At 36.3% G+C, this 23,708-nt stretch overlaps 1 protein-coding gene across 1 annotated transcript; it reads left to right on the top strand.

Moving 5' to 3' along the window:
- The first annotated feature begins 1,462 nt into the window (after positions 1-1,462).
- LOC134537677 (uncharacterized) lies at positions 1,463-4,925 on the top strand. The gene is made up of 2 exons (XM_063378387.1): positions 1,463-2,111; positions 2,882-4,925. The coding sequence occupies exons 1-2, from the start codon at positions 1,953-1,955 to the stop codon at positions 4,709-4,711; spliced, it is 1,989 nt and encodes a 662-aa protein (XP_063234457.1). The 5' UTR covers positions 1,463-1,952; the 3' UTR covers positions 4,712-4,925.
- The last annotated feature ends 18,783 nt before the right edge of the window (positions 4,926-23,708 follow it).

Raw genomic sequence — 23,708 nt, 5'->3', positions numbered from 1 at the left:
CTTAAAAATTCGTAATTTTTATGTTAGAAAGTCGGGAAAAATTTTTAAATTCCTAAAAAAATGTAATATATCGAATTTAATAAAAAATTTTAATTAAAATAATTTTAAAAAATTATATTTAAAAACGTACACTTATGCTATGGAGTTCGAAATCCTTGGTTCGAACCTGGCGAAAGCAAAAAATAAAAAAATTGTAACCGATCCTTCCTCCACGGAAGCCGCCGGCAGACTGACCTCCCATCACTCATGTCAAAGTGTATATATATAAATATATATATCAACAGCTAGTATTAAGTCATGTCCACCATCTTGAAAATCCGTAATTTCAATTCTAGAAAATCGGGAAAAATTTTAAAATTTATAAAAAATTAATTAAATTTTAATAAAAAGTCTTTAAAAACACTGTTGCACATATCATTATGCCCACCATCTTAATTCTATAAATTTTGCATGTTTCGTTATGCCCACCATCTTGGATGACTTTGGTGTCACCATTACACTTTACATTACGTCCGCCACTTTTCGTTACGACCACCATCTTGAAAAACCGCAATTTTATGCTAGAAAATCGGGAAAAAATTCAAAAATTATAAAAAACATTAATTAATAAAAATTTCATAAAATAATGTTTTTAAAACGCACTTATGCCTTCAAGTCCTCGGTTCGAACCTGGTAAGAGCAAAAATAAAAAAAAATCGTCGACAGATCCTTTCTCTATGGTAGCCGCCGGCAGACTGCCCTCCCACCATTAAGGCCAAGATATGTATCATCAGCTAGTATGACGTCACGTCTGCCATTTTGTTTTCTTCTGCTGGAAGCCACCTAATTGTTTTCGACTACTAGAGTACACCACCATTATGTTAGATTAATTTTTACCCACTAGAGTGAAGCAATAATTTATTATTACTGTGGCACCCATCATGTTGACATTTGGACACCATCTTGGAATTGTGTATATATCTAGCTAGAAATTCGGGGAAAATTCCAAAATTGTAATGGCACCGGCGCCATGTCCCAGTAGCCCCTTTTTTATACTACTTTGCATGTTTGTGAGCATGCATACTTGTTCACTTGAATATGTGCGCGATCGCATACTTGCATATTTTCGCATCTGTATACCTGCTCACTTGAATACTTGCACACATTCTAATACATTATTATACCTCTAACTGAGAAGTTTCACTCCTAACGCGCGTGGTAGCCTCATACACTTTTTTTTTATTTACTTCATTGTGATGAGTGTTAGTCAATTGATGATGCTAAGTGCATCCAAGCGCATTAATTTTAAAAACAAACACAGCAATGCAGGCAGTTAGAACTTACATAAAGACAAACATAAAACAAAACAAAATGGTAAAACGCTATAGGCGTATGAATATCGCAGGTAGGCTATGCAAACTTACAAATAACGCATATGGCGAGATACCTGCGTGGTTCCGCAAGTACGTAGGGGAAAGGCACCTAAGAGTGCGCATCCCCTAAGAGTACGCATTGCTATTTTCTTACAGTTGGCAACATTGAAAAAAAAGTGTATAGCCTCAGATTGTTCGTTACTGTGTGACAAACGAGTGGCGTGAAACTTGCAGCTGCACAAGATTATTTGTAGATTTGAAAGGTGAGAGTTCATTTGTTGTTGTTTTCATGTAATATTTTTATCGGGTAACTTAAGCTATAGCAAGTAGGTAAACAGAGATGCGTTCATTATCTTTATATTACGTAGCAGCTTTGGTTTTCAGCATTCGTGTCGATAAAGCCATATTAGCTTTTACGGTATGTGCTGCTATCTGTCGACTCTTTTAGATACTTCGTGTTCATTCCCTAAGAGTGCGCACAAAGTTTGTCCACAAGAGTGCGCGCGCACTCTTTGGAGCACCTTGCGTACTCTTTGGGACAAGTTTATATTAATGCAAAAATGAACAATTTTAATCAAATAGGCCTATATTTGTTTCAGAATGTCATCTTCTTATAAGAGAAAATCGGAAAGAAAGTTAATATTTTCAGAAGAAATCTTAAATGAAGCAAGAAACAGAATACTAAATGGGGAAAGTCAACGAAAAGTTGCAAAGGATCTGGGCACAAAGGAATCTACGCTAAGGAAACGCCTAAAAGCAGTAAGTACTATTTAATTAGCAATAATTGTATTATTTTGATAAATGTAACTTAAATGCATGAACTTATTCATGTTTCTTAGTACGAGTCTTCATTAGAATTAGTAGTGAATTGAAATCGGCCAAATTGAGACCAACCTAGTATAGGCCAATCAATAGCAATTACTTGACTTCCCATACATAATGTTCCAAAACAAAATTATTAATTACATTTTTTGTAAAAAATACACAACAATTTATATATATTTCATAAAATTGCTAAGTTACAATAAAGAAAATTTGAGATAATTTATCATTACCTACTTTAGAATTTTTATAAATATAATAAACTTGCATTAATTTAATTCCTTGTCAGTTATCTAGGCTTTCTTAACAAAATGTTAATTCATTTCCCATTATACAAAAATAAGGTTTGTTAAGCCTGCATAATTAAAGCAGTCGTTTGTATATTTAGTTATTATTTAGCGATTACTATTCGAAAACTGGCCATCGCTAGCTCAGAATTAATGATTTAGGCTAAATTCAGTCGATTTCGTCGTAAAGAAAAATAATGTACTGTGTCAGTTTAATGGATATTTTTGTGTTCTTGTTTGTGTGTCTCCTTACTCATTTCATTGCTGTTTCATCTACATAACATTCCATTCTTTGAAGCGCTGTTAGGGTAGATTGACCCACTAATATTTCCTTCCTTGCCTTTCCTAGCTGTCATTTATTTTCATTAGTAAGTAGATTCCTGATATCTTATCCTGAGTTGAGTTCGATGATTGTTTCAGGGATCCATACCAGTGTCACTAGGAAGATTGAAACGAGTTTTTACACCGGCTCAAGAGCAAGAACTAGCAGACCACATAAGGGATTTGGACAGCCGATTCTATGGCATAGGGAGAAAGCAACTGATGAGTTTGGCTTTTGAGTATGCGACTCTAAACAATATTCCACACAGGTTCAACAATGTGACAAAGGCAGCAGGGCGACACTGGGTGCAAGATTTCTGCAAGAGGCAGAATTTGTCCCTTCGAGCACCCGAAAAATGCAGTCTTGGCCGTGCCATTGGATTTAACAGAGTACAGTGTCAGCGGTTTTTCCATAACTTGAAACAAGTGTCAGATGAAAAGAAATTTCATGCTCATCGTATATTCAATATGGATGAAAGTGGAATCTCGTGTGTCCCAAACAAAGTTCCCAAAGTACTTTCTCCCAAAGGCAAACGTTCAGTCAGCAAAGTGTCTTCAGCAGAGAGAGGACAAACTGTGACAGTAGTTTGTTGCATGAATCCTGTTGGTTTCTATGTGCCCCCTGCGATTATTTTCGCCAGGAAAAGAATGAAACAAGAGTTATTTAAAGATGCTCCTGAAGGTTCTTTGCACATGATATCTGATAGTGGCTTCATTAATTCCGATCTGTTTTTGGTCTGGCTTAAACATTTCAAGACCTATGTCAAACCATCTGAGGATGACCCAGTACTCCTAATTCTAGATAATCACTCATCCCACTATTCTCTTGAGGCTGTTCTTTTTTGCCGAGAGCACAATATCACACTTCTTTCACTCCCTCCCCATGCTACACACAAACTGCAACCTCTCGATCGAGGATTCTTCGGCCCTCTGAAATCAATGTTTGCTATTGAAGCGGAGAAATGGATGCACAACCACCCCGGCCGTGCAATTTCCAATTCTGACATTTGTTTTTTGTTCCGCAATTCATATGAGAAGGTTGCCACCATGGAGAAAGCAAAGAATTCATTTCGTGCAACAGGAATTTATCCTTATAACCCTGATGTGTTCAGCGACGAGGATTTCATCCCATCTCATGTGACTGACAGGCCAAATCTAGAGGAGCCAATGGACAGTGGCAACGAGGTGGTTCCTGTTGCTCCAGATACTTCTGTACAAACTGTGAAAAACCCCATCATGCCTTCTAGCTTTGACACATCCCCATCAACTATTGAAAATCTTCAAGTTGATATGGAATGTTTGGTGTCTAGTGAGAATAATGAAACAATGCTGGACCAAATACCGTCGACCAGTAATATTGTCCATGTAGCTGGATTGGAGTTTTCTAACGCTGATGAGAATGATATGCCGATCGATAGTGGTGTCGAGTTGTCGACTAGTGAAATTAATCTGGGTTGCCAAATGCTAGCTGGTGTATCAAGTGAGAAAAATGTTAAGAAAATTAACTCTTCCACCTGCATTGTAAATAATAGTCCTATGAAGGTAGATCAGAGTGAGGGAAAGGGAATCTCTCCAGCCAGCATCGTACCTGTTCCCAAAGCAGACACAACAGTCAAGAGACAAAGGAAAGCCAGGCGATCGGAAGTAATGACAAGCTCGCCGTTTAAAAATGCTCTTTTGCTGGAGAGTGAAAAGAAACGTTCACAAGATTCACAGAAGTCAAATAAGAAAGGAAAATCATCAGGTCCATTGAAAAAGCGTAAAACTTCAAAGACAGTGGAAAGTGATGTACTCTGTCCAGGATGTGATGAGAGATATACTGAACCAATCTCAGAAGACTGGATACAGTGTATTAAATGCCAACAGTGGTGGCATGAGCAGTGTTCGTCATTTGAAGGATCTGTAACATTTACTTGTGATCTGTGTTAAGTGCGCACTCTTAGGGTAAACAATGCGCACTCTTAGGGGCTAGCTCACCTAAGAGTGCGCATTTGCATGTATTTGTTTTTGTGTGTTTTATAACAATATGAACAGTTTTCACATAATTGAACATATGTAGATGAATGCATAATAGATTAATAAAACCGAATTTGACTCAAACATTTATTGTTAATTTAAAATGTAGTCACATATGACTATTGTTTGTTAGGTGCGCACTCTTAGGTGCCTTTCCCCTATATCCCCGTCTCTGTAGCAGCACTGATGGAGCAGTCCACTCGGGATTGTGACGTAACAAGCATAGCCAGGGGAGTGTTCAACCTATTACTTATAGCGTATGAATAAAGAAAGTTTTATATATTTTGTTTTGTATGCCATCTAACATATCTGAACGCGTGTAATGAAAATTACTACAGCGGATTAAATGTTTCTTACTGCTGTTTACTCACTTAAAAACAAACATTATTTTCAAATATCCGTTTCAATGGAGAGAAATGGGAACAGAAAAACGACTTATTGAGTTCAAGAGTTTTCATACTATAATAAAATGTTATCCTTTAACATTGAAAAATTATTGTCGTTAAAGATAAATTACCCACTAAAAGATTAAAAAAGATAATATTTTATTGACTATTGTTAATATTATTGCAGTTGTAATCGTTTCGAAAAACTATTAAATACTAATCGCCACAGGATTAATTACTTGTAGCATTCAGTCATTATTAACTTCAGGAATTCCATTAAATAATGTATTTAAACGCAGTCACATTCTGAAAATTAGACGATAGACACTGTCATAATCCTTAAAATGATAAAAAAGAACAAGTTTTTCATTACTTTCCAGATATGTGTAACATCTAAACTCGGTAACGAGGTGTTCTCATGTTGCAATACACTTATAATACGAAACTCTGACACTAAATTTAATTGCATCACTAAAATAATGCCGCGCGTGATAAACATATGTTAATTGTCTTTTCAACTACATTTCTGGACGCGAATTACTCGTAGTTTCCACACCCACCGCTAGGAATCGCTGCCGGAACAGCTACGTCGACTATCGAAACACTCGATTTGTAGAGCGAAATGTTAAACTATATAAAGAAACGGCTCCGATAAACACCGTCTTTGGATCTGATTTTCGACAAGAAATTTTATAAAATACTGCCCATCTTGTTAAAATTCACTAAACAGTTATTACCTTAAAAGTTTCCTTTGGCTATGTGAACTTTGGTTAACGTCATCCGCCACAGACACACACGCGAAAATCCAGGAAGGAAATGTCATGGATCGAATGTATGACATTTGGGTATATAATAATAATAATAATAATAATAATAATAATAATAAGATCCTAAAAGATAAAAAAATTATAGAGATAATTTCCGCCGATTCATCATACTGCCATCCGGGGCATTTAGTGTGTGCGAGACCAGAAACCGAAGTTTCTATAGCTCGCTTGGTGCATTGTAAAGCAGGTGCACCCCACACTTTTGTTAGAATCACTTGGATCAACGGGCGGGGTGCGTGTCTTGTGGGATAAGTTTGGCACACAGGCCTGTGTGTGCGCTGGCTTGTAGTGTACCTAATGCTAGAAAAGTTACGTGTAGATGTCGTCGGCGGGGTAGAGAAGCTCCCCACCAGTTAGCTTGGCTAACTGGCGTGATGTGGTCTTGTGATGGTGAGCTTTATAGGCTTGTAAGTGTGCTGAAATGTCAAGTGACCTAGTTTAACTCGGGTGTGGCCTGTAGTGTAAAGCTGTGCGAGCTGCTCCGAGACCCCTAGAACACAGGACATGCATGGGTAGTTAGCCCATATGTGCATTGCACACTCAGGCCGACACTCGCTCAGGCGTATCATCGTGTGGTCGTGTTGGTGAACGGTAAATAAATTAACATGGGTTAGTACACTGCTGGCTGCCTTATGGACCGAACTGTTGCGTTCCAAAACAGTTTCGTTCAAAAATAGGCTAAGCTAGTTGCTGCGTAGAGAGCCCAGATGACTGTTGTCACCTTATTCATAGAACAAAAGGAGCCATATTATTAGTTATCCTTGTACAGGTCGTAAATTGTAAAGAGGTAATTTTTGGTTGATCGGTTTTAATAAAGCTATTTGAATTCTACGTTTAAGTGACGCGCAGTTGGGGACCCCGAGTCTCAGTGGAAGTCACGCACCCAGAGCTCTGCGTCGTGTTCGGACACGACGCCTATCAAGCCAAAATGCACTGTAAAATACATTGGCTTAAAATTTACGAAGCAGTAGCACTTAATGTTATGCAAATACGCGTATGTTTTTTTTATTTCAAAATTAGAATATTTTCATTGTATTAAGATAATACTTTAATTGACTTATTTAATGATAATTAAAAATCTTACTAAATTTACTGTAATTTTTTATGCCGGTATTTATTAAAAATGTTTATTAAAACATTTTATAAGTGTAATGTAACTTAAAATTTTATTTTGTTAATTATCATTCTGTAATAATATTTATGAATAATTTTTTTGCACTGAAATTATGATTCTGTTCCGGTCACCAGAATCATTTGAAACGATATGGGAAATTTTTGTGACGATTTGTCGGAACATTTTAACATCAATCAAAACTGGTTTTCAAAGGCCTTGACCACACTATTCCTGAAGTAGAGAAAGCGCAGTAACTCATTACCATTCCGTTTATCCTGTTAGTTATTTCCTACAAAATAATTATATATATATTTATTTTACAGCTAAGCTTTTTAAAAACCGAGGGCTTATTTTAAGTAAATTGTTAATATATGCTGTAATGTTACTTATCGATCATTCTTTTCATGCTCTCAGTTTTCTCGTGACGTCACCATGTAGAAAATAATTAAAAGCCATGGTTTATGAACGTGAGTGCATGAAACCATCGAAACGAATAAAGAATTTTATTTATATTAAATAAGTAGGATATAATTTGTATTTTTTGTACGGTAATGTTTCTACTGTGAAGTTAACATCACCCACGAGGAGGCACAAGAGAGAAGAAGAAATATAATAATCCAAACATGCCCAAGCGACTGTAGCGAAGCCTACCACGCAGGGGCTAGATCTAAGTACATCGTTAAAATCTATCGAGTCATCTGACAATCGACTTGTATCGATGTCGTGATGACTTAATATTTGTAATGACTAATGATAAACTTTAGAATATATATCCTGGTTACATCACGACATAAATAATATTGCAGTGGTTATTTTTTAATTAATTACATTTACCTGTAGTTAATTTGTCATATCTACAGAAAAATTCAATTCAATTTTTTTTTCTATTCATCTCATGTGAGAAATTACCTGTCATTCAATCTTTGATACGACAGAACACATGTAGGTACTTATCATCATGCAATGATGAACTTATAATTTTTTTAATAGTTTATTATATACCAAATCTAAGATACAGGCTATTTCACCAACTCAAACGTATCCAATTTTAATAAGAGACAGACTTACCCTAAAAAGTCTGGAAACAACTCACGAAAATCTGTTGCCTCCGTTAGTAATATAAACCACATAATTTACGTCATCAAACAAGGTGTCACACCTTGTAGAGCTTCTTACCTTGGTGGGCCAGCGGACCTGGACGAAAACACTCAACAAACATAAATTGTCCTACATATTTCTGTTACACTCCAGAAACATTTTAAGGTTTCAGTAAGTTTATGTTACGTTTATGAAAAATATTATGAACAGAAGTTATCTGTATAGGTAAATGTGTTGGGAGGTCGTAGGCTACCTAAATTTTTGAAATAATTTCTAATCTTAAGTTTTTCGTATGGCCGTTACAAATACAAGGGGAATTATCACGGACGAATGACGCTAAGTAAGAACGAACAAAAACACATTATAAGACTTCCCGAACGAAGACAACGTGCGTGTTACTACTCCAACAGTTGGCAGTAATGGGCGATGAAAACAAATAGCTAGTTAGTCCCACGGAGGTGTTAGTCTAAGGGAGTGGGTGTCTGTTCTAAACTCTACTTAGCAATTAATTAGCAAATAAAAACCGTAGCTATATAAAAGCAAATGCTAGAAGTTCAATAGGAAAAATCGCAAAATGTCTTTATAGTGATTATTATCAAACAAATATGTTAACAACACGTCAGCAAGGAATTTACTATATCAAAAATATTTAATTTTTTGCTATCAATTCTTATCTCCTGTGCCGCAAATCAGCGACTTCTCGGCACAGTTTTAACCTTTTCATTTATTCAAGAGTTTGACGTGCAGGGTACACATCGTTTGCCCTACAGGCGTTTGCCCTAAACGTAGGGCAAATGCCTGTAGGGCAAACGACTTTAGGGCAAATGCCGTTTAGTGCAAACGACTGTAGGGTAAACGCCGGCAAGCACTTTTGTTTTGGATTAACGAAACCACACCAACTTTTAGGGCAGACGCCTGTAGGGCAGACGCCTGTAGGGAAAACGACTGTCGAAAAACTTATTTTAGGGCAAACGCCTTTAGGGCAAATGCCGGAGCTTGGTCCGAATGGGATTATCAAACATTTTGTGCAAACGCCTTTAGGGCAAATGCCTGTAGGGAAAACGCCTGTAGGGCAAACGCCTGTAGGGCAAATGCCTTTAGGGCTAACGCCTGTAGGGCAAATGACTTTAGGGTAAACGAAGCTTAGGTTATTTTGGGTAATGTAGGTTTTTTCAATTATGTATCCATTCAAACAGTGTTCTCGTAGTTTATATTTCCTCCGCAGGTGGCAGTACCTAAATAAATGTTTTCCCTCTAAATGCAAAGTTTACAAAACCGTCGCTAGATGGCACCTATGTAAGCCTATATAAGATTTGGTGGGAATTCATGTGGTATGAACTTCCTAGATTCACCAACAGATGGTTCCCTGCACTAAGTTCAATGTTATCGAATATATTTTCTGTAAAATATTTCGGAACATTAGATGATGTAAGGTCTTCGACCAAAAAAAGAAATCGTATAATAAAAAAACAGTATTGGCGATTTAACAAAAATATCGCTGGAAAAAGGTTCAATTTTTTTTTCCGGGGCTTTGCTTATTTCAATTTCAGCTGTCAGACGCGCATTACGCTATGATTACTTAAAATATTACGATCATATAGGTAAATAATGCGAATACTAGCTGTTAAACATTTTCTTAATTAGCATAATAGTACTAATGCGGTTAAACTCCTACACATTGTTCATACTATTTTATTCTGGAATGTATACACAACATACAGCTGAAGTACACAATGAAGAAGTATTCTAGTTCGTTTTGTTCTGGGTTTTCCATAATTTGCATTTAGTTTGTAATGTTTGTGTTAGATCATTTTGACGTTCAGTTATAAGAGTTGGCCGATAATAGTAATTGGTTGGCATGATTCTTAAAATAGGCTATATCCGTAATATAATATATATTTAAATACATTCATAATATTTCCCATATTTCCATAGTGGATTCCACTTATATTTCCAAAATGAAATAATGAAGATACGTAATGGTATTTCTCAATAATAATAATAATGTGACTTTAGCCCACCGCACACAGAACGACTTTCCTTGCGGGATTGTATGCATATTTGTTTGTTCCACAATATTCCTTCCTTCTTCCAAACTGACTTGCAGTGACGCGATGTAATGTTCACACTTACTTAATAGTTCATTTTCAGGAAGATCACACCCTTGTACAATAGTAACTTGCCCTGATGAGGATCCATAGTCAACATTTTGTTTAGTCGATTGGAGATCACGCCGTTTTAGTTTCAACCGACTATCTCCTTGGTAAGCCAGTTTACGCCGAGTTGTGCCATGTCGAATCTTTTTACGAATGACTTTCTTGTGTATTGAACCAGGGCTCCTACCTGACATTTTTTTGAAAGGACTTTTCTCCCAAGCTAAACTATTCTTGAATCTTGTCCTGCCATGTAACATTTACGCTGAAAAGAGCCTCGCTGTGTCTGTGTGTAGGTAATTTATTATTTTGCGTCCATTAAATTTGGCAACGAGGCTCGTATAGAATTCTGTCGAATTACTGGTTTTGTTTTCTTTGAGATATCTGTCACAAAAACAATGTCTTATTAAAAAATTAAAAACCTTTCGTTTGAACAAGATTGTTTTAGATATGAAGCGTCTGTGTGCATAATAGTGTCAAATCATATATCCCATATTATAAATGAAAAATCCCCGATGGCAGCCAGTCAGAAAGGTAGATTTCGCCGTGCGGCCTACCAATATAAAAAAAACTATCTGAAAAATTCCAGAAGTTTCAATAACTATGTAAAATCTTATGAATATTTCTAGAATATCGAATGTAACAATAAATTGCAAATTAATTGTTGGCTCAACAATATGTATGGGATATAAATCCAATCCAACAATACATTAGACATTCATATTTACCTCAATTAGAAATTCTGAAATTCATAGGACCTAGATAGGAGAAAAAATCGTGAAATTTTCTGTAAGTCGCTCTGCGAAATCTACCTAAAAACGATCTCAGGAGAAAATAAAATTATAGTCACGTACAAACTTAATTTGTGGAGATGAACTGCGCTTGCACAACTAATACTATTTTTGATACATGATTGTTATGCTAACAGTTTTTGTTATGGTTTGCTGTCCTGTAAGCCCGCCCCGCACGACGCCCAATTTATGCTTTATATTCTATTATACCCATGGGTATAAAAGTGGGTATATAAATTTCATTAGCAGAAGTGAAGAAAGAATTCATTACTCAATACACACGATACCCAGAGTTCTAACAGAGAAAACAGCCAACATATTTGCCAACCAAGGCAAGCAAGTCGGGTTGGATAAACCTATTGCGTACATTTAACCAAATAATAAATATGTTAAAGTCGTAAGACTGTTTGTGGGCATGTGACAAATATGTAATTAACTAAATATAATTGCAACGGTTTATTTTGAAAATTATGTAATTCGGTGAATTATTTTTTTAAATTTTATTTTCTAATCTTCACTTGCAAAAAATATAGAGAAGTTGATTCAGTGTTCAAAAACAAGATCGAAGCAATTTTGAAACTAAATTGTTTTGAAAATATATTAACTAAAATTACACTATTTTTGCTGATTCATTAGCATCTGAAACAGAGTTATATTTAATGATCTTTCTTTGTGTATTATACTTTTACGTAATTCATTATTGTACATTCCACGACATATCAAAATTGTTCCTAGTTTACACTCATACCTATGACATTCATTCAAATATTGTGGCAATATAAATGATATGATTAAATGCATTTTGAAATGTTGTACATTTCATTGGCTGTCACACATAAAATCAGTCTTTTATTATTCTTCACTTGTTCCCATAAAACTTATTAGGGGTTAAGCTATAGATGGTCTGGGCGAATTAGCAAAATATGCACACTCTCGATGGAAGTATTTTCACCGCACTCTACAAACATATTAATAAAACGACAGATTCAGTTGGGCACATGTTATATAAAAATTGAAAATAGGCATGAAGGTCTCGGAGGCTATTTTAACACTAACTTTTAAACACTGAAAATGTTTTTATAAATGCATATGTATAATCTTCTGCCTTAAATTATTTTAGGGTCATCGTTTTTAGGACGACTTTAAGTGAAAATTCCAGCAGGCAAGGATAATAAAATTTTGTAAGCTCCTTTTGTTAACGCTTGTTTTTATATATAGCAGCAATATTAAATTAAGTTAATTCGTTCGCTAGTTAACCCCCCGCCCCCCACCTTGGAAAATATTACATCATCAACCTCTTTGTTAAAAATTATTTAAAAAATACAATCCAGTCACTGAGATTCATCTGTTGTAAGGTTCAATTACCAGCTGCATTCTTAGACTTCAACGTTGGGATAGCAAACCGTATGTGCTGCCATCTAATTTGTGAATTTTGTACTTTGTACTCATTTGGAGAATGGTTCCAACATTTGTCAACAGGGGCGACACACGTAAGGACATCTATCTTCGAAAAGGTTCGTAGGGCAAACGCCTGTAGGGCAAACGCTTTTAGGGCAAATGCCTTTAGGGCAAACGACTGTAGGGCAAACGCCGGCAAGCATTCATTTTCGGATTATTGAAAATTCGCAAACTTTTAGGGCAAACGCCTGTAGGGCAAACGCCTGTAGGGCAAACGACTGTCGAAAAACTTCTTTTAGGGCAAACGCCTTTAGGGCAAATGCCGGTGCTTGGTCCGAATGGGATTATCAAACATCTTGTGCAAACGCCTTTAGGGCAAACGCCTGTAGGGCAAACGCCTGTAGAGCAAATGCCTGTAGGGCAAACGACTTTAGGACAAACGCCTTTAGGGCAAATGCTTTTAGGGCAAACGCCTGTTTGGAATGAGGAATGCGAGAATATGCTTCGAAAATGCGTTTAGGGCAAACGCCTGTAGGGCAAACGACGCACTCCCTCCTCGGGTAACATTAGGCACGCCTGATAAGACTCCGGCCTAGCGTTTCGATGCGTCCACCGTGCTTTAACGCAGCCGGGGTAGCTCTCCCGCCCTTCCCTCTCTGCAACCAGTTGTTCTACGAACCCACTGCTGTGCTGAGTAATTTGCTTTCCTGCTCCCTCGGGCGCAAGTGTCGCCCGCCATCTTGTTGCTAGCGTGGCCCTGGCGTGGTCTCCTTCCCGTCTCTCTGCAGCACCACGCCACCTGTTGGATGCTGCATTAACAAAAGCCACGGTCATATACATACGTCTGGCAAATTACCTTCATTCTCCGTCGTCTTAGTGACGCTCGCGGCGGCCTCCGCACTAACGGCGCTAGTAGTAGGTGTCTCCTTCATTGACATTGGATTAAATGGGAGTATCATACAAAAGTAGACGTATATTAAAAAAACTTGCGTTTCAAACGTTGGGTAAAGTTAAGGGTTTTTAATTTATTTGGAAGTCTTGTAGGGTTTAATAACATGGCAAAAACCTGAAATTTTGCCGCAATTTCTAGTTAAAGTTTTAATCTAACAAAGATACCACCATTTAACAGATATTTTTTCTTCAATTGTTGAGTCCACGGCGTGGTGTGGTGGTAATGTCCGCGAGCTCTGCGGGCTCGGGTTCGATACTTGCTGGTATTTTTTTTTTACATTTTCATTTTAATATTTTTTGCTAAATAAAACTAAATTAAAATTTTGTTTTAATTAAATAAATTAAATATGTTTAAACAGGTGTTATTTTGAATAAAATAAAAATTTTCAAAAATTCTAGCAAGTAAAATTATCTATTCTGCTTTTTATTTATTATCAGAAGAAACATTACATTTTTCCATTTTACAATAAAATAATACGTTTTTAACAGAAATTAAATATATTAAAACTGTTAAAAACGTATCTAAGTCTCTCTCTCTGTCTCTCTCTGTCTCTCTGTCTCTCTCTGTCTGTCTCTGTCTTTCTCTCTCTCTCTCTCTCTCTCTCTCTCTCTCTCTCTCTCTCTCTCTCTCTCTCTCTCTCTCTCTCCCGTGGGCCACTCCAATTTACCTCTTCTTAGAACTTCATCCTTTTCTGCTCTGCCTTGCCATTTTTTTCGTAGTATTGATTCTTCGAATGTTCGAGGTCTCATTCGGTTGTATCTTTGAATATATATATATATATATATATATATATATATATATATATATATATATATATATATTCAAAGGTTGTATGAACATGTAGCTCTTTGTGCTACTCAGTACATTCGCTTTGTATCACACACAAAACAAGTAAAGAAATAGTGACGAGATATTGTTCTAGGAAATGATTTTTAAATGCAATATGTAGCCTCCCTTGAGACCAAACCACAAGTGTAATTAGTAACGTAGGATAGCCGGTACTGGCACAGGCACCAGGCGGTGGATTGTGGATGGGGTCAATGACCGATTGCTCTGACGTCACGGCCACCATCTTGGATGACCTTGACCTTGACCCCGGTGGTCATCATGGATCCGCCATTCTGAATGGCGTCATCGCCGCCATTTTGAATCCCACCATATTGAATTATGACATCACCGGTTCAATTTCCGTTACGGCTGCCATCTTGAAAATATTTATTTACTATCCGATTTTAATGGAAAAAAATAGTTAATTAAATATTAGTAAAAATATTTTAAAAATGCACTTACAACATATACCTCGAAATCCTCGATTCGAACACGGTGAGGGCTTAAAAATAAAAATGGCAACCGATCCTTCCCTCATGTCGGCTGCTGGCAGACTGACCGACTGACCCCCCACCATTTTGCCAATTGCATATATGAACTACTCCTCCCACCCCTCCCCCCATTCCACCCCCACCCCTCCCCAAAAAGTTTAAAAAAAATTTTTCATGGAAATTTCTTCCTCCACCTCTTACCAACCGCCCCCCCCCCCCCCACTAATTTTTTTGTCTTGTAATTACAGCCCCCCCCTTTTCTCTAAAATTATTTGTTTAATTCTCTCGCAAGAAACCCTCACCACAACTACCGCCCTCCCAACCTTCCAAGAAATTGTCACCCCTCCCCTCCCCCACTCTTTACCAATATTCCCACCCCTACCCCCTCACACTAAATTTAGGGTATAAATACAGACCCTGATAACCCGGTTTACACTACACACACAACGAGTTTAACTAGGCCACATTGACACAGAATACCAAACAAGCCTCTAAATACCAACATCACGACACTAACATGCATCAGTTAGCCAACTAACTGAGGGGAAAGGGTGACCTCCCCCCGCCTGACATCTACACTAATTAAATTAAAGCCAAGCAACTTGCGACAGCTTTTCTACTTCCTACTGGACCGTGATACAACGTAATCTTAAATTCGCACACTTCGCGCCCCGCCGTCGTTTCCAGTGATTCGAACAAAGTGACGGGGTCGCATTCTTGATTGATGTCCCACATAGCGAGTTATGGGAACATAATAGTTCCTGGTATCGCTGTCACACGCTCCCGGCCGAGCATATGAGGAAACGGCGGCGGCCGGAAGCCTTCAGTTACCTGCGTTTACAGCACCGAGCGAGATCTCTGCCTATACCTGCATCAGCTCAGTAGGTGCATATAGTTGGACTTTGACTTTGACTTGATTATATTCAATGTAAATAGTAATAGAAAACACATTAAAAAATTAAAAACACATTAAACATATTAAAAACAAATGTTTCCTAAAATGGGTTATAGGAAGCAGCAATGTACACTTATAGCCGCGATCTGTAAAAATAAAAATATGATACTTTTCCTTCTGTTTTGACGGGGGAGGTGGGGCGACGGAAGACTGCCATACTGGAAGACTACCATAATCGAAGAATTCCGTCTGGGGGCGACGGAAAACTACCATAAGTTAAAACGCGACCACACAGTCCTAATACTCGAACGACATGAGTAAATTATGTCCATTATTTTAAAAAGAATTTGAATAAATAAGTAGCATACAAAGTCTTGTGATTCTAGTTAATGTTTTAACTTCAGGTCACTAGTTGAAATGAAATGCAATCTAGTGACCGAAAATCACAATTCCCTGACAACCGACGGTTAAGTAAGTAAAATATTGCATTATATATCTATAAAATTTCCACCTATGTACTGACTCATCACGATATCTCTGGAACCATAAGGCCTAGAGACTTGAAATTTGGTAGGAATGTTCCTTTCGCCGAGTAGAGGTCAGCCAAGAACGGATTTTACGAAATTCCACCCGCAAAGGGGTTGCGAAGGCGTTAATGAAAACAAAAATCCACATTTTCAAACGTTAGCTCATATAGGTATAAAACATGGACAGAATATTCTTTTTGGCATGTTGATTTATTTCGTTGCATTTCATGCATTTAATCATTGAAATCCGTTTCTATTAAAGTACACTCATTTCGTTATAATTGGGTTCTTTTGATGCTTTTAGATGTAATTTTACTTCATTTTATTTATTTCATTACATTTTGGTACAAATAATTCAATTTGTATTGTATTAAGTGATTTTATTTGTTATATTAGGTTTCCGACTCATTTCGGTATATGTGGATTTATTTCATTTCCATTTGTATCGTTTAAGATTCTTTCGGCTATTTCACATTAATATGTTCAAGTAGATAACATTTCCACACATTTCAGTTCTTTCCTTTGATTTATTTCGTCACAAATTTTATGAAATTCCACCCACAAATGGCCGTTAAAAAAAATTAACTTTCAATCTATAGCTCCTACATATTTTTAATTTGGCGAAATTATTATTTTTGTCATCTTGAGTTCAACTGAATACGAATTTTACGAAATTCCATCCATGAACGGGATTGCGGGGGCGTTATAATGAAAGTAAAAAAAATATTAATTTCATTTCGGGCTATAATGAATAATAAAATTAATATGTAGGATTCTATACGGGTTCAATTTAGATTGCTGATTTTGACAGAAATATTATTTTATTATAGAAATTGAATAAGCGTAGTAAAAAACATAACCACATTTCATTTGATTTCAATCAGTATCTTAAGTATTTGAAAAAAAATTAAGATTTTAGCTGTACTGCAACTATGTATATTTCCAGCCCAGATTAAGTCAATAACTTATTTTAATTATTTATATTTCTTCGTTCCATGTATATATTTTATTATTTGATAACTCTTTGGAATTGGATATGTAGGCTATATCTACGTAATTGAAACTCTATTACTAAAACAAAACGTTTGAGAACTGGCAATTGCAATGACCCCTCTAAGAGCAATTGAAATTTAAAAGGTAAATTGCTAACTTGACACCGTGTTTATTAATATAAAATTTTATTACTACATATATTTGTTTTAAATTTAATGAGAAATTTTGTGTTCCGCGCTATTGTTGCGCGCGGAATTGAAGTGTTTTTTTTTTTTTAAATAATGTAACTATCATTAGTTCTCAACCAATCAGGAGCCGTATTTTAAATTAAGCACGCATTGTTAAATTACTTAAAAGTAGTGTGTAATAGTATGTCCGGAAACTGGCTTCTGGCTGTGGAATGTGATTGTCGCTCCGCCATCTTGGATTGTGACGTCACGGCGGCCATCTTGGATGGTCGTGACCTTGACCTTCAAATTAGCAAAATTTTCCTAACTTTAGCCAAAATTTACCCAAAATTCCTCAAAATTCGCCAAAATGTCCATCTTTTTTTGGAAAAAAATCCCGCCAAAAAATCTCAAATATTCCACAATTCAAAAATTAGGATTTCTAAAAACTTCAAAAGTCGTTTTGCCTTAGAAAGAACTCAAAATCCTAAAAACTGCTTAAGCATCCATGTCTACAGCCTCCAATAAGCCATTTTTAGGAATAAGGATATCATGACCGCAATCTTGGATTATGATGTCACCGTTGCAATTTCCGTTACGGCTGCCATCTTGAAAATCTTTATTTATTATTCGATTTTAATAAAAAAAATTAAAATTTATAAAAAAATTCAATTAATAAAATTGTAATATAAATATTAAAGAAACAAAAATTTGCGAAACAGAGCTCGGAGTCCTTGGTTCGAACCCGGTGAGGGAAAAAAAATAAAAATGGCGACCGATCCTTCCCTCACAGTGGCTGCCGGCAGACTGACCCCCACCACTTTTTACCATGCATATATATCATCAGGTAGTATGATGTCATGTTCGCCATCTTGAAAATCCGTAATTTTTATGTTAGAAAATAGGAAAAATGTTTAAAAATCATTAAAAAAATTAATCAATCGAATTAAATGATAATAATCTTTAAAAATACCGTTGCACTTTTCGTTATGGCCGCCATCTTGAAAAAACGTAATTATAATGCTAGAGATTCGAGAAAAATTCCAAATAATAATTTAAATATTGCCCACTTCAAATGTTTGGTTATTGAAAAGATTTCGGTCCTCGGTTCGATTTCCGGCGAGAGTAAACCAGTAATTTATTAATAAATTTAAAAAATTCTCAATAAAAAGTAATAAAAACATCTTACACCACTCCCGTCGTTTTGAATTATGTTGAAGCGTTAGGATCGCCGCTTCTTTCAAACACCGCGCGTCTGCGCGGGCGGCGGCTCGTCGTCCCCTCCTTCCTTCCCCCTCCTAGTGTATGCCTGCTTGCTTCTCGCCTCCCCTCTCCTCCTCCGTTCGGCGCATGCGCGCTGCGCGGCACATATGTTATAAAAGCAGACGTTTTCGATTTATTCGGGCTTGTTCTTCTAGTTCTACTTGTATCAACTAGCTCGTCTGATCTCGTTTAGTCTCTTTTGAGAGCTCGAGTAATTGTTAGCCAGCATGTAGTCAGTCAGTTAGACTTTAACTTTGTACGACGTGCGCGACCTCGGGGGAAAGAAAATGTAAGTTGTAGTAAGGCGGTGGCCCTTGCCATAATGTAAATGTTTGTTGAATTTTGTGTGTTTTGTCTAAATTCCCTTTCGATCGCCACCTGGAAAATTTCTTTTGGATTTCATGTAACTTGTTTTAATTTAACTTCATTGGTTTGTAACTGTTCTCCCCTGAGCCGTCGACGTACGTAAAACGTATCGTAAATTTTCATTTTAAGATAATGTAACTTACTTTTGTAACGCACGTAATGCGCATAAGGCAGTGGGTTTTCCCTGCATTTTGGCAATCTTGTAATTTGGCAGTTTCAATGCGTCTTCAATGCCCCTTAACGGGACCACGCATGTTTTGTACTACGTTGCGCCGGTGTAAAATATAACCTTTTGTAGCCTTGATAATGGCTCGTTCACTTTTGCTGTGTGTGTTAAACTCTTGTTACGTAATGATCACCTTGTTATTTATTTTTGTTAAGTTTTATTAAACCTTTATTATTGTTTAAAAATTGTTGTGTTACAAATACCCGTTCGCAATCCTTGCCATGCTATGGCGTTCCACCCCGTCCTTATGTCTGTAGGCATTACAATGTCACCACTTGTATCAATGATCGTGAAAGGCGCCATCTTGAAAATCTTTATTTATTATCCGATTTTAATGAAAAAAAGTTCAAAATTCAGCAAAAAATTTACTTTTTAGAATACTGATTGATTAGATCGATTCCCATCCTTAGTTCGAAACCGGTAAGAGCAAAAAATAAAAAAACAGATCCTTCCTCCACAAAAGCCACATACAGACTGACCTCACACCACCAATACCAAGGTATGTACCTATATCGTCAACTCATATGACACCATGTCCGCCTCATTGTCTTCGTCCACTGGAGGCCAACATCTTGTTTTCGTCTGCTAGAGGACACCATCTTGTGTGTGTGTACTCATCTTACAATAATTACCATCATGCTAGTTTTATTCTAATCTGCTAGAGTGCAGTAATCATTTATTATTACTGAGGTGCCCGCCATATTGAAATTTGGGTATCATCTTGGAATCATGTAATTATTTAGCTAGAAATTCGGGAAAAAAATACAAAATTCATTAAATAAATCACTTATTAATTTACATATTGAATCGATGGATTCCTGTTCTCGGTTCGATTCTTGACCAGTGACAGGTGTAACTAAATATTAAATATATTTAATTTTTTTTCATTACCTTTTGTGGAATTTATTAAACATTCACTCTACGAAAAACAACTCAAGACAATATACCTGACCAACGAATTAAATACAGTGCCGCTATGCCTTACATGAAAGTCTAATTTTTTGATAATCTGAATAACCTATAAATCGTTCATGTACAAAGCCACACATACAGACCAAGTGTCTCCGGACCATGAGACCGAGTCATGACAATATCATAAGTATAGGCTAGTCATTTCCGGTCCTCATGACCTTCGTCGTTAGCTAATTACAGTCAATTAGACCATCATCGTGAAATTTTTTATACATACTAAAGGACCAAGTGATCTTGAAAAATATTTTAGTAAAACCAAGAGGTTTTGAACTAGTAAATATTCAGTCACTACATATTTTACTACGCACAATCAACAAAAAGGAAGCACCATCAACGAAAAGAAAGCACATTTGGAAACACCATCAGCGATAAGGCAGCTCATTTTGGAAGCACAATCAAAAAAGGTAGCACATTTTGGAAGCACCATCAACAAAAAGGAAGCACATTCGGAAGCGCCATCAACGAAAAGGCAGCGCATTTGGAAGCATCATCAACAATAAGGAAGCACATTTTGGAAGCACATTTGGAAGCACCTTCAACGAAAAGGCAGCACAATTGGAAGCACCATCAACGAAAAGGCAGCACAATTGGAAGCACAATCAAAAAAGGCAGCACATTTGGAAGCACCATCAACAAAAAGGCAGCACTTTTGTAAGCACAATAAAAAAGGAAGCACAGTTGGAAGCACCATCAACAAAAAGGCCGCACATTTGGAAGCACAAGTTACGAGAACTAAGTGTTAGTTAGAAATCAGAATACAAGAAATGAAAACATTAAATTTTTACTTTCAATATTTAATTTATTTCTCATCATTATACAAATGCAAGTAAAACAAGTCATTATTGTATGTAGCCAGATTTCCTCAGTTCTTTGAGTATGAAGGATATTTCTTTGATGCACGAATAGTTTCCTGCACAAAGCGAGCCATGTAGAAGTCTTAGCCGGTCAACCAATATGTTTGGATCTTTCCATGAGGTGTAATCAATCTCACTATCTTACTTGCTTGTTTATTATAAATACTATAATATCACAATCGTCCCAGTGATCAGAATAAGCTTTATCTTATTTATTTATTATAACACGTCGTTTCCATCGTTTCAGTCTCAGGATACCACCACATCCTTCGATCTTTTCAGCTTTAGGTGCTTCATCACAGATTTTGCCTTTGTCATCAGCCTCAGAGTCACTGTAGCAATCACCGTAGAAGGCTTCGTCTTCACCCAGATTACCGTGAGAATTCGATATCGATGTTGTCGAAGTGTCTTCATCTTCTTCATGCTTCCTTTTTAGGAGTCCATCATTTTTACAAAGTAGGAAAGATCTACTTGAATTCGGCTGGAATGTATTCTCACTTTTCACGTTAAGGATTCTTCCATTGTCTTCATTCTTCCATAAATCATCATCGTCCTTCAATTGAAGTTCTTTGTCGAAATCGGAAGAGCCACGATCATAATCTTTCCCAAGACAAGGAAAAATATTGTCGTAATGCAGATCACTCTTCCTTAGTCTAGTAGATCCATCGTTGTCCTCTAGCTTGTACGCAGGCTTGGCGTTACAAGTTCTGACATGTCTTTTTAAGCTCTCTTTCCTCGTAAATGACTTGCTACATCGAACACAACTTATCATATTGCGTAGTGGATTTTTAACACAGTCATTCTTATCGTGTTGTCTTCCATTCTTTCTCAAGATAAATTCATTGCTGCAAAATTTACACATGTGTCCTTTCGATTAAATGTCAGACACCGAATCAAGATTCATATTAGTTACTGAGACTAATGCCAGATGCAAAACTGAGTGTTTTAAATTAGATCTATTACTTAAATAGAATTTTTTTTTCATATTTCATCAGCGAGAATTAAGTTACCTCATACAAAAGAACTTGTTACAAGTAGTTCCGTTTATTAGCACGAGATGTCGCCACGTGTTGTATTGAGTCATAATTTATTTAGTTCTTTTATGTGGGATGCGGGATGCTCACTAACGATCGCAAAAGAAGGGTGGCTTCGCTAGACACCAAGGAGAAGGAAGTTCGTATTGTACGTTAAAGCTTCACAGATGTCTCATGGTATATTATTTTACTGAGTAATGGTGGGTTTTTTTAATTCCACCTGGTAAAAAAATTGCAAGTGCGGATTTAGTAGCAGAAATTAACGAATTAAATGTAACTCCAAGTAAAATGTCATGACATATTAGGTAAAATAAATCCTTCATGCAGAGAGCTGTTTCTCAGAATAGACAGAAACACTTAAAGAAACCACAGGAATAATGAGGAGCACACGGAGAAAACTATAAACATATTGAAAAGAATATTCAGGAGCAAACATATTGACAAGAATAATCGGGAGCGCACGGAGAAAACCATCAACATATTGAAAAGAATAATCATGAGCAAATGTATTGACAAGAATAATCGGGATCACACGGAGAAAACCATTACACTTTTCTTTGATATCATATAAATATAAAAAAAGTATTTAATAAATATAAATAAATAAATTTAAATGAAAAAAATTACAAAAAATACATAAAAATTCTGCAAGCTTATGAACTTCTCATTGCTGAGCAAAGATAGAGTTCTAGAACAAGCCAGAAGTACAGTAATGGCAAAAATAACGAGAACTAAAATTTTCTACGTATCCTCCAATGAAGTGACTTTCCAAATTGTCCCCAGCAATGTAACTTACAGATCCCTTAAGTTTCCTGTCTCCAAATTCTATTCCATCATTTTCAATTTTCCAAATATTACATTCTGTCCAAAATATCTTAAATCAACTGACCTGCATAGCAGAACCAGCTGAATACTGTCTACTTTGGATCTGCACCATGGCTGCAAATTACCCAGAGTACAATAAACACCTAGCATTTTTAATTCCTTTCTGCTAGGTCCAAGAGGATTGGCAATAAGAAATTCATCCTGGAAAATGATAACTTGAAGTGCTCGCGAATTTACTGAAAACAGTAAGTACTCTTTCATCACTGATCCATCTTTCATTTCTCTTAGAACAAACTCATTGTTTGAAATATTGGGGATACGACAGCTACTGGTCTGGTACTGCGAGTACACAATCTCATTCGACAATTAAGCCTTCAGTGTAAGTAATATTGGAACATAATGCATGTGGCATTCATTCCTTTTTTAGTTTGTTTAAGGCTGTTCAAGGGTAAAATAAAAGTCTGAAATTTAATATTTACATTGTCCTGTCTGGAAATCATTGATTAAATAGTACATCTGAAATAACACAAAGTAATTAAAAATATATTTATTACTTTTTTTAATATTTAATCGTTTTGACATTATGTTTCCAAAACGGCAATACCGTCTAGTTTTTAAAGGTGAATTTTTTTTATAATTGAAAAAATTGTATTTCTAATAGGCCAAGAAAGTTTTGTGTAGTTTCGAGAAGTCGTTCTCAAGAGAAAAAAAAAATACTTGTTGGCAAATTTTGTATCGAAAATTAGCAAC

Source organism: Bacillus rossius, chromosome 1 (assembly GCF_032445375.1).
Source record: "Bacillus rossius redtenbacheri isolate Brsri chromosome 1, Brsri_v3, whole genome shotgun sequence".
Taxonomy (NCBI): Eukaryota; Metazoa; Arthropoda; class Insecta; order Phasmatodea; family Bacillidae; genus Bacillus; species Bacillus rossius.
The sequence above is the reverse complement of the archived record's forward strand: the minus strand, read 5'-3'. Positions and strand labels throughout refer to the sequence as shown.